Source organism: Numida meleagris, chromosome 19, assembly GCF_002078875.1.
Source record: "Numida meleagris isolate 19003 breed g44 Domestic line chromosome 19, NumMel1.0, whole genome shotgun sequence".
Lineage (NCBI taxonomy): Eukaryota > Metazoa > Chordata > Aves > Galliformes > Numididae > Numida > Numida meleagris.
Window position 1 is genome coordinate 9,163,175 of NC_034427.1, and position 11,691 is coordinate 9,174,865.

The 11,691-nt window shown below is 63.1% G+C and overlaps 1 protein-coding gene and 1 long non-coding RNA gene across 4 annotated transcripts in view; one reads left to right on the forward strand and one right to left on the reverse strand.

Moving 5' to 3' along the window:
* The window catches only part of LOC110408183, a 22,876-nt gene extending 15,215 nt beyond the window's left edge, over nucleotides 1-7,661 (reverse strand). Inside the window, exons 1-2 of the long non-coding RNA XR_002444203.1 lie at nucleotides 6,102-7,661; nucleotides 143-6,006 (exon numbers count right to left, since the gene is read on the reverse strand). This is a non-coding gene — a long non-coding RNA (uncharacterized LOC110408183). The remainder of the gene's footprint in view (nucleotides 1-142; nucleotides 6,007-6,101) is intronic.
* The window catches only part of RGS19 (regulator of G protein signaling 19), a 12,287-nt gene extending 602 nt beyond the window's left edge, over nucleotides 1-11,685 (forward strand). The window contains exons 2-6 of one of the 3 annotated variants that reach the window (XM_021416720.1): nucleotides 7,669-7,802; nucleotides 8,076-8,212; nucleotides 9,892-9,966; nucleotides 10,642-10,876; nucleotides 11,433-11,685. In XM_021416720.1, the coding sequence (XP_021272395.1) occupies nucleotides 8,112-8,212; nucleotides 9,892-9,966; nucleotides 10,642-10,876; nucleotides 11,433-11,621 (600 nt within the window). In that variant the 5' untranslated portion in view covers nucleotides 7,669-7,802; nucleotides 8,076-8,111 and the 3' untranslated portion in view covers nucleotides 11,622-11,685. The other 2 variants (XM_021416721.1, XM_021416719.1) reach the window with 2 other exon arrangements.

Here is an 11,691-nt window from a genome sequence, read left to right on the forward strand (position 1 = left end):
CCCCCCTGCACGCACCCCCCTTCTTCATGATCCCCCCTTTCTCCACGATTCCCCTCTTCTCCATGACCGCCTCCCCTTTCCCACGCATCCCCCCCTTTCCGTGCATCCTCCCCTTTTCCTCCTCCCCTCCCCGGGCACATACACTGAGCATCGCGGGGCGCTGACGGAGAGGGAGGGCTGCGTCCGTGTGTCCGTGTGTCACCGCCTGTCACCGGCCCCGTGCGCGAGGGGGCACAGCGCGATGCTCCGCGGGGCGGGGGCACAGGGCGCGCCGAGCCAGGGGGAACGGGGGGTTCCCCTCTCATCCCCTCCCGCCCCATCACCCCCGGGGAGGGCCGGGCCCCTGCGAGGAGGAGGAGGATGGAGGAGGAAGGAGGAAGCCGGGGGCCCCCTCCCGCCTCGGAGATGGCTGCTCTGGGTCTTGCCCAACCCAGGGGAGCGTTGCATTGGGGTCACCCCCCAGGGCCCTCTCTGCACCCACAGGTGTGCGGTGCTGGAGCATCCTCTGTGGGATGCGGGGTCCCCTGCGTGCTCCCTGCAGCCGGCGGTGCTGTGCCCCACCAGCAGCCCTGACCTCGCTGTGGCATGGGGAGGTTGGGTGAGGTCAGGGTGAGCGTAGGCTCCGGTCAGCGTCGGGTCCTCCAGCACCAGGCAGGGGGACCTGGTGACCAGGGGACTTAGTGACCAGAGGACCCAGTGACCGGGATGTGGCTCCCCCAGAGGGACGTGACATCTATCTGTCGCCCAACACGAGCCCATCACGTGGGCTTGGCGGCTTGGCCGAGGGATGGAGAGGGCCGGCCGCATCCCTGGGCACGGCGAGGATCCCCCGGGAAGCTCCCTCCCTCCCTCCCTCCCCGTGTGGCTGCTCTGGCGCGGATCCATGGCCTTATTTAAGAAACTCAACAAAAAGTGTTAAGTGAGTGGGAGGGATTTCCCCGCTGTGAGGAGAGTTGGTTCCCCTCTGGCTGCGGCTCCGCCATCATGGGCAGGGTTGGTGCTCACCGTGCCTGCCGTCCCGGTGGACGTGGTGTGCGTCGGGTTGCCCCAGTGGGCGCATACCTCAGGATACGTCCCAGGGGACAGAGCCACATCAGATTTCCCTACAAGGATTTCAGCTCCTCCGCCTCAGCCCTTCCCCACAAATGACTCAAAGCTGCTAATCAAAATACAGTCGTGTTCTTCGGCAATTAAACAAACTCTACCTCCTAAGATTATACTGGGGAAGCAGGGGCTTGGTGACTCGGATGTGTATCAGTCGGGGTCGGTGTGCCCGTTTTGATGCCGTTATTTAAAATAAAATGAAAGGAACCGAAGGCAGATAATCTCATCGTGCTGCTCCAGAGGGAAAGGGAGAAGAATACCCCGCCAGAGTAATTCATGCTGAGCTGCCCGAGGTGCGGGAGCAGCGCATCTCCACTGCCTCCCAAAGTGCATCCTCTCCTCTCTTTGCCACAAGCTCACTGTGGGGCTGGAACCGGGCTGCAGCACCCTGAGTTCAGCTGGGCCCGTGCAAAGAGCAGTTCCCCCAGGAGCAGCACCATGAGCAGCTTTGGGCCAGCAGCTCCACGAGCTCTGCAGGGCACCTCCGCAGCTGCCGTGGCGGTCCCTCCTTTTTGTATCCTCCAGAGAAAATCCCTTTGGAAACGCAACTCTGGGGGATGTAGGCCCACTGTGCTGGGTTCTGCCCTATCCCTCAGGTGGGGATCTGTGTTCCCCCCGGGCAGTTTCTTGCAGTGAGCCCCCGCCATGCACCCTCACCCCAGCAGCGGGGCGGTGAGCAGGGTGCAGCGCTGCGCCGGGATCGCGGCCGCTTCCGGGTTGCCCCGTGCCCACCGCCGCTTCCTATTACTCAGTTCCTTCTTCGTCTCTGCACGTCTCTGCGTTTCCATTGCAAAGGCCGTTTGGAGGGGGTGGGTCTAAAACCATTTGGTTCTGTGTGTTGTTGAATAGCTACTTCTCGATTTGAGGGGAAGAAATTGGACGTTGCCCCCGGTTCTTAGAACGGTTTTCACCCAATGGAGAAGAGAGGACAGCATATGGTGTCCTACACTGCTGCACAAGGGGAAGGTGTTGAGCTCTCACTCTGTTGCAGCCCGGACCTGGCAGCTGCTCCATGGGGGACGTCACCATCCCCGCTCCAGCTCCACAGCACTAGGCCCTGTGGGCATCTCATCCAGTGCTGAGCACTCCATCAGCTCTCCCTGCCCGTTTCCAGCAGTGCCCACTCCATTCATTCCCCGCTCCGCTTCACCACGTGCTTCCCATGCCACGGCTCCTCATGTTCCCTTCTCTACCATCACCCTTGGGTGCCGGAGCAGTGCCGATCTACGCTCTCTCCCTGCAGTGCAAGCCCAGCCAGCTCCACATGCTCTGCATTTTGCTGGAGAGCCGTGTTGCAGCGAGCGCGTTTCCAACAGACTGTGGTGGGGCCGCTCCTCGTGCACAGGGTGGGGGTGCATCCCCTGTGCTGGCAGCTGGGCACCAGGGGACACGGCGTTTGGTGGCTTTGGGGTAAAACTATGGCACAGACCAAAGCCGGGCTCGTGCTGCGCCCAAGGGCGTGGGGAGGGACACGGGCAGCCCCAGAACTGCTCCTATCCCACACCATCTCCTGCCTTTGGTTTAGCCCAGGGGAGGGTGGAGCAGCAGCAGCAAGGAGAACAACGGAATCTGTTGGGGTTCAGCATCAATATTCGTTACAGGCATGGAAAAAAGGGGGGGGTTCCTGACAGCAGGAAAACGTAGGGTAGATTTTCCAAACAAGCAGCACTTCCAGTTCTCTGAGCAGCCCTGGAAACGGCCTCACCTGCTCTGTGCTGAGCTGCTGGGGGCTCTTTGCACAGATGGTGAGGATTGCTGGGTTTGGGGACAGGGCTCCGTGTAGAGGGGCCTCACGGAGCCAGCAAAGTGTTTGGGGCGCGGGGTTTGGGTTTTCCCCTCGCCCTCCCTCCTGTCTCCTACGTGAACCCACGGGGGGCTCCTGCAGAAGGCAAATGCCCGCGCGGCGGTTCAGTGCAAAGGGCAGGAGAAGAGCAAACAGGTGCAGCAACCCCGGAAAAGGAAGGGAAAGCTTCGTGCCGGCCTCGCCAAAACAACAAAAAATAATAACGAGGAAAGACGCTGCCGTGAGGCGGTGCGGGACGCTGCGCCGTGCCCGTGGCACAGGGGCCATGCAGGGTGACAGCGCTTCCTTCCTCCATGCCACCAGCTCCTCCCTGCGTGGCCGAGCTGAACCCTGCAGACTTTGTTCCCCTTTGGTCGGGTTTTAAATAACCCACGGGTCGGTGTCAGAGCTCCCCGGTGCTTGCCACAGACGGGACGGCGCAGAGCATCCCTGTGGCGGTGACTGGTGTGTGTCCCACGGACAGGGATGCGGGCTCACCGCGTCCCCCGGGGGCTGTCCTGAGGATGGGGCAGCAGAGGGGATGCGGTGTGAGCCATGCCCACCGGCGTGGGTGCCTCTCCTGGGCTCTGCCTGCAGCCTGACCCCGAGAAGCTCCAATCCAGGCTGGCAGTGTGCAGTGCCCCGATGCCCACAGGGGTGGGCACACAGCTCCGTGTGCAGCGCTGGGGGCTCCGGGTGCCGCATTTGGTCTCATCCTGGGGCTGGGCAGGAAGACACCTGCTGGCTGTATGGAGCTGCCCTTTGCCCCAGCACCTCCCCGGGATGCAGAGGGTTTCCATTCACCTCAATGCCATGATGTATTCCCTTTCCTTGGAAAAGGCGATGCCCCATCTCCGTGCCCTTGGCTCTCTGAGGCTCACAACCCCAGTTACCGCGGATTCCCGGTGCTGAGGGGGCCGCCAGCCCCACACTGTGCCACCTGCACCCGTGTGCACGGGGACCCTCCTGCCTCTCACCAGGATGAACCTGAGCATGAGCAAACGTGCTCCATATTCTCCGTCTGCAGAGGGATTTAGCGACCAAAAGTGGGATTTTGGTGCATGCAGGCGGTGCCAGGGCCAGGGATGCTCAGCAGAGGGATGTGCGGCCACGGTGCTGCTCAGGGACTGCTCCAGCTGCAAACCACAGTCTGGGCAGCAGCACAGCAAGGCTTCATCCCTTCCTTCCCTCCTTCCCTCACCCGTGCGCCCGCAGCTCGCCCCGTGCCTCTGCCCAGTATTGATCCCCGCGATCTTTCTCCTTTCGCATGGATCATTACCAAATGCTTAATGGGAGTCTGCCTTAACAACGCCACGATACCTCCACTAATAGAAACATAATTGTCAGGGCTTGCCTTATTAAATCCCCCAGCTGATTGGCGCAGGTGCTATTTTTATGCTCTGAAATAATTAACCACGTTTCTGGGCGAGAGCCGGGGCCGAGGGGCTGGGACAGAGCCGTGGGATTTGGGGTGTCTGATGGGGGGCACTGGGGGGCGTGGTGGGAGCTTTGGGGTGCTTGGTGGGGAGCTTTTGGGATGTTGGGATGGGATTTGGGGGGATGTGCAGTGAGGAGTTTTTGGGATACGTGGTGGGGAGCGTTGGGATGTGCAATGGGGAATTTGGGGACGTGGGATGGGGAGCGTTGGGATGTGCAATGGGGATCTCCGTGGAGGATGTTGCTGGGGTTTGGCTCGGAGGATGCTCGGTGCAGGAGCACCCAGCGCTGGGGACTGGGGCTGACAAAGAAATCACTGCAGGGCTCCCGGAGACATCCGCTCCCCGCCGCCAGCTCTGCAGTGTGCAGGGGCTCTTTGTGGGCACGCTCAGGTCAGCACATCACCACCTCTTTGGTCCCCACGTGGTCGAGGTGTCCCGGATCGGGCTGTGGTCCTGTGCACCGCTGTCACCTCGGCGCTGGCAGCATGGGGGTCAGCCTTGCCCCGTGCCCACAAACGTCATCCCAATGCAGGAGCTTGAGCCCCACCTTTCGAGTCCTTTCTTCTAATTGCTGAAGTGGGAGGGAAAAAAAAAAAAAAAAAAAGAGAGAGAAAAAGCATTCTAAGAATAGCTCCCAAAACTTCCTGTGCGCCGGCAGGTGGCTGGGGCACGCTGCGGGGCGGGGGCAGCTGCGGGGCCGGGCTGTGCCCACGGGGTAAACCTGGGGAGGGGGCGGGGGGTCCCAGCCAAGGAGCAGAGCTGCCAAAGCACGGGGGTTTTGCACAGGGCTCGGGGAGTTCCCCTGCAGCGGTGTGGGCTCAGCGCTGGGACAGCAGCGGTGTGGCGGGTTGGGTTTTGGGTGCTGGGGTGATTTTGGTGGGTTTTGGGGCGATGGGTGCACGCTGCATCGCCCGGCTCTCGCTCCGTGCTCCCTTTGCCGGTGTCTGCGCCGTTGTTGCAGCCCCGCGGGCAAATTCGGTCGAGGAAGCTGAGGTTGCACGGCTGATTTTTCTCTCGCACGTTTCCTTTGTTTGTGAGTCACACTCAGCCAAAGGAGCTCAGCCCAGTGCTGCATGGCAGCAGGTGGGGGCAGCCCCGCTCCGCACCAACGCTGCTGGGTGGCACTGTGCCCTCGGGGCTCTGGCTCATTCCACCCCCACTCCGTGGCCCCACTGCTCGCTGCCCGATTCCTTGCCCCGTGGGTGATGCTCCAGGAGATCCTGGGGCACCACGTGTTGGCACCGTCCCTCTGCATGGATCCTTGTGTTGCGCAGGGTGTGATGCCACAATGGCCACTTCCTTGGTTATATGGGTTCCTCCGGTGCTGGCATGCCCACGGTGTCCCCGTGATGCCCCAGATGTCCCCGTCCTGCCCGGGAGAGCTGTGTCCCCACACTGCGGGAGGGATGCAGCACCCGCAGCTCTCGGCCGGGCAGAGCAGCGTGGCCTTGGCGGGGCTTTCCCAAAAAAGGTCTGAACTCTTCAGTTGAGTTTGCCACTTCCCTTACCACTCCCTTTCCTGTGAGAGGATGTGTTCGGCTTCTTTTCTTTTCTCTCTCTTTCTTCTTTTCCCTCCGGGCTCCCTGCCCGGCCAACGCTGCGCACCGCGAGCCGGGTGCCGACGGCGTGGCCATGGCCGGAACAGCGCAGGTACGGGTGTGGGGACGGCGTCGGTGCGGCCTGAAACAGCCCATGGGGTTTGGTGGGTGCTGCAATCCAGCAGCCATTCCGGGGAAGGGGACGTTTCCCTTCCAAAGTGATTTTGGGGAGCATACCCGTGGCCGGCTGCATGAGGGCTCGGGGCGGTGATGTGCACCGGGGTGGCACAGCCCCCTCCCTGTCACCTCCGCACCGCGATTGGATGGGGAGGGCTCATCGTGGGGGACATCGTGGGCGTGGGAGCTGGCACGGCGCGGGGATGCCCGGAATTTGGGGACTCCGAGGCCGTGTGCCACAGCTACGTCACCGAGTGTGGGGCAGCACCGCAGGGCGCTGGGGCTGGGTGGGGGCTCTGGAGCCGTCTCGTGTCTGCGTTTGGGAAACGTCCCCTGTCTGCCACCTTCCTCTTTTCGCAGTCTCGTGCGCACCCACACCTCCCCATGGGCTCCGGCTCTGTGCGGTTCTGCTTCCTGATCTGCCATCCCAGTGGCCCCAGCACGGTGGGACACCCCTGCAGCACGGCCCCGCTCCATCCCCACGTCCCCATCCCTTGGCCACCCCGTGCTCTGTGCTCCAGTGCTGCATCAGAGCCCGCACTGCCTTTGCTTTCAGCGCAGTGGGATGCAAGGGGCCACCGGAGTTTGCTGTGGGGTTTTGCTGGCTGTGCAGCCACTGAGAACGAGTTTGGTTGGTACAAGGGAAGCAAAGCAAAGGGAAAAACGAGGATTTTGCAATGCACCTGCCAACAGTGCTGTCTGAGGGCGCAGAGCTGCTGCCGAGCGGGGTGACAAGGTCACAGCCGTCCTGCCAGCACTCGGGGCTATAAATAGGGACAATTGGGAGAGAAGCACAGACTCTCTCCTTTTTAGTTCCTGCAGAAGCACAGAGAGCCAGCGGGAGGGCTTCAAGGGCTGGGGAGAGGAGCTTGTAGCAGGCGACTGCGGCCCCCAGTCCTTGTGCCCCTGGTGCATGGCTCCAAGCCTCTGCCACCAGCATCCCTTGCTCAGCCTGTCTCCTGCCGGGATGCACATCCCAGGTCCTGGCTCTGCAGCAGGATGGTGACCTGGGGCAACAGAACACGGAGCATTCCCACTGCAGGTGGGACATGGGGCAGGCGCAGCTGGGGCCGCTGAGCTCTGCCAAGCTCTGGGCCTGGCCAACACTTGACACAGAGTTTGGGTGTAGGGCTGGGAGCTGAGAACTTCCTCCGTTTCCTTCCACTCACATGATGCCGTGGAGCAGCTCTGACTTCCCCATCCTGGCCCTAAGTGCCCTGATCATGCCTGGGCATGGCGCAGGGTACAGCTGTGCAAGGCTGAGCCCTGATCACGGATTGTACACAAACCCTGCAGGGCAGAACTGGGATTTGGGGCATCCAGCACGGGGCAGGCAGCCCCCAGGCAGTGGGGGGACCCTATGGGTGCCGCATGCGGGCGAGCTGTCACACTGCCAGCAAAGGAAGAGCAGAGTCAGAGCGCAGCGTGGGGCAGCCCGCTGCCATGCCCTCCCCTTCTCCTTTCCTTCTCACTTCCTTTTCTTGCACCAGTGCCCGCCTGCGTTGCCCCAGCCTGCAGCCTGCACAGGGCTCTTCCCAGCATGGCACAGCCCTTCCCCAGCGGCTCCCATGCGGGGTCCATCCTCACCATGGGGGTAACACGGTGCCGCTCCGCTTGCTTGTTGCAGGCTCCAGCCGTGCGGCTGCAGGGACGCTAACCGGGCTGCTCGGGTCACCCGCGGCCTGGGAGCAGCAGTGAGCAGCAGAAGGGCCCCCAGAGCACGACCCACCCACGGCCACCGTGTATGAGGCTGGGACGAAGGTGAGATGGAAATGGGGCCGGGGGCAGTGGGGGGCCGAAATAAATCACTGCAAGCCACAGCGCGAGGGTCCCTCAGTCACCTCTGTGTTTGTAATGGGGAGAGGAGGATGCACGGGGACAGTGGAGGGTTCCTGGCCACCTGCTTGCTGCAGGAGTGTTCTCGGCCCCTTGGATACCCCTTGGACCCAAACGCTGCTTTTTGAGGTGGGGGGAGCCGGGGTGGTCGCCCGCCCGCATCTCGCTCACTCCCCCCCGTGCCCTCCTGCCTCACAGTACGCAGGACCCGCGTCCGCAGAGCCACCCCTTCCGATGTCCCGGCATGAGACTTCTCCGACAACGGTGCAACCCGCCAGCAACCACCGCCCCAACGCCTGCTGCTTCTGCTGGTGCTGCTGCTGCAGTTGCTCATGGTAAGCGCGGGTCGTGCGAGCAGCACTTTGATCCTCCATGGCTGGTGCAGCACCGAGGTGTGAGCGCAGCCAGAGCTGCAGGGAGGGGCTCCCTTTGGGCACAGCACCACGGGCAGCGGTGCAGGAGCGCGGCTGGGATGGAGCCATCCCCACTCACCTCGTCTCAGGGGTGCCCGTGTGCTTTGCGCTCAGTCAGCAGCCAAAAGCCAAAGGTGTGCTGCCATTAGACAAGGCAGTGCGTGGTGTTCGTGCAGGGGGATGGCACGCAGTGCTTTGGAAAGGGGCGTTTTGGGAGTGGGTGTCAGCGGTGCCGCTGTAGGAGCACGGGGTCGCGTGCATTGCTCTCCTCTGCACGGATCCCGGTGAGCTCGCCCTGCCGAGCCCCAGTGCACCACAGCTCCTTCCCTTCAGCCAAGTCTTTAGAAATTTATAGAGCAGAAAGCAGCGTCGGGCTGGGAACACTCATCCTGTGCTGCATCGATGGCTCTGCTGGGGCTGCACGTGGGAGCAGCACAGCCAGCGGCCGTCCCAAACCCAGGGCAGCAGCAGGACCACCATGCACAGCGCAGCGCAGAGCTGGGCCCCTGCTCCCCGCACCACCTGAAGCCATCGCCAGCTGCTCACCTCCATCTGCATCCCCTGGCCTCTCTGAAGGTTCCCAGCTCCCTTTTGTGCCCGGATAACCTGATTTTGAAGAGCTAACCTGCTCTCAGCATCAGCCCACCGTGGGATTGCTCACAGCTTTGTGCGCCGCAGCAGCTTTGGGTTTTGCAGCTACTGACAGCACCGAGTCCGGAGGAGCATCCAAACCTGGAGCTGAGCCCCGTGCAAACCCATGGACCGACCTCAGCACTGATGCATCATCACTGTGCAAGGCTCTGCTCTTGGGGCCCCATTCTCCTGATCCAGCTTTGTTTCCTCAAATGCAACAAGGACCGAGAGCAGCGTGACACCCACCCGTGTCCCACCTCGGCATCTGCAGGAGCTTGCGAGCAGAAGCAAGCGAGGATGGTGCCAGGCACTCACAGACTCGGGGGCAGCAGGCACTGGGCCCTGTGGCACAGCACAGTTGGGGACGTGCCCACCCCAGCTGCTGCTCTCAGGGTTAAACCCGGGATTGCGGCCAGGGGCAGTGTTGCAAGCAGGAAGCGCTGCGGTCGGCGCCCGGCTCCGAAATTCGTGGGCCGGGGGAAGTTGGCTGGAGGCCGCTTTCCTCTTGCAGCCCAGGGGCAAGGATGGGGGGAGCAGGGGACATCGGTGCCGCTGCGTTTGGCTGCGGGCGGTGCTGGTGCTGGGCATCGTGGCCACACCAGAGTGCAGGGTCCAGCACTTTGCCTTCCTAATTCTGTCCTGGCCACCCACTTCCTGCGTGGGCTGGGCTCTGCTGGCGGCTGGAGGAGGCGATAGCACAGCACGGCGTCCTGCAGCAGTGGTTTAGTGCCGGGTGGCACGGTGCACGCTGGCCGTGGTGCCTGGCGCCTGGCATAGCCGTGCCCTGAGCACAGGATGCACCGCCGCACGATCAGGGCAGAATCGCACAAAGGAAGGGAAGGAGCAGAGGTGTGGGATGTGGGTGCCCACAGAGGGAGTTTGGTGGCCGGGAGGTCAGGGGTCAGGGTGAGGTGGGGCTGCAGCCCCATGCCCCGCCGCCCGTTACTACCTTTCCATCTGCCCGTTAGGAACGAGGACCGGGAGCGAGCGTGGAGGGCGTCCCGGGAGACCAAACTGGAGACCATCCCAAACTGTGAAGCGTGGTGAGTGCGGGGACACGGAGTGCATGGCACAGCATCTCATGGCACAGCACGGCACAGGGAGCCATGCACCAAGCCCCCTGCCCGCAGGGACACGTGGGGGCACCTGCACCGAGCATCCTCTGCCTTGGCAATGGGACAGAGCCACCTGCACGCAGCTGTGGGTGCTCTGCCGGTGCATCTGCATGGTGATTGGATGCATTAATTAGCCAGTGGTAACGATGGCTCCTGCCTTGCTTTAGTAATTAGTATTTTGCTCCCCCAGCTGTCAGTGCTGGTGCATGGACCTGTCAGCAGTGCAGCTCAGCACGGGGAGGGGTTTTGCACCCTCCTGGGTATGTGCAGAGCTGGCAGCACAGTATGTCCCCTTTTGGGGAATTCAGCTTCAGCCCTGCCCACGGTGTGGCCTGGCTGAGCAGAGCCAGGACAAACCCCGCGGGCACTTTTGGAGACCTCTAGGAGCTCCGTAATGAACGGAGCCTGAGCAGGAGCACGAGCACAGGGGACGTGTTTGGGAACAGTCCCCCTGGGCTGGCCCTGAGCTGGGATCATCCCTGCACAACCCTGTTCTGGGGGATGGATACGACAGGGAAAACCCGACCCTATCCCATCCCACGTCGAGCATCCCTCTCCGGCGGTAACGCCTTCCCTTTGCCTCCCACCCCGCTGACCCCACAGCTCCAAACCCACCACGGAGGAGGTGCGGGGCTGGGCGCAGTCCTTCGACAAGCTGATGAAGAGCCCGGCGGGACGCAACGTCTTCCGGGAGTTCTTGCGGACTGAGTACAGCGAGGAGAACATGCTCTTCTGGCTGGCGTGCGAGGAGCTCAAAACCGAGTGCAACAAGCACACCATCGACGAGAAGGCCAGGACCATCTACGAGGACTACATCTCCATCCTCTCGCCCAAGGAGGTACGCGGCACGGATGCTCCGGGAAGGTGTTGGCCCCTTCCTAAAAGGAGGGCATGGGGTGGGTCCTTAGGGAAATGGGACCCGCGTGCACAGGATGCTGGGGGGACCGGAGGGATGGGCAGAGTGCTACGTCCCTAAATCCAACGGGACGGCGTCGGGTGGGTGCTCGTGCGCAGCGATGTCCCCGTCTCACGTCCCTGTCCCCGGAGCTCCTCGCGTGGCCGCGCCGGGGCTGTGCTGCGGGGCCGAGACCTCACGAGGGCACCATCGTGCCGAGGAGATGCGGGCTGCGGGGGCACCCCGCACCCTGCGCGCGGCCCGAGGCCGCGGGGATGAGTTCCGCGCTGCTCCCCTGCCCCCGGAGCGGTGCGAACCCACCCGGAGCCCCGTCCCCATCCTTTGTCTGGGACCCGATTTTCTGCCCCTTGGGTCATCGCGGCACCGCGCCGGGCCCCAACGCTCCGCTCGGCTCGGCTCCCTCGTCCTCACCCTGCGGGGCCGTGCCCGGGGCTGGGGTCTCGTCGCCGGGGTCCCACAGCCCGCATTTCTCGCCCAGGTGAGCCTGGACTCTCGGGTGCGGGAGGTGATCAACCGGAAGATGCAGGAGCCGTCCTCGCACACTTTCGACGACGCTCAGCTCCAGATCTACACGCTGATGCACAGAGACTCCTACCCTCGCTTCCTGAACTCTGCCATATACAAATCGCTGCTCCAGAGCGTCTCCCGCTCCTCCTCGGAGTCCTAAAGGCTGCGGGGACACCGGCGGGGATGCGGCACCCGGAGGGGGGCACACCCCAGCTCCCCTCCGCCCCCCC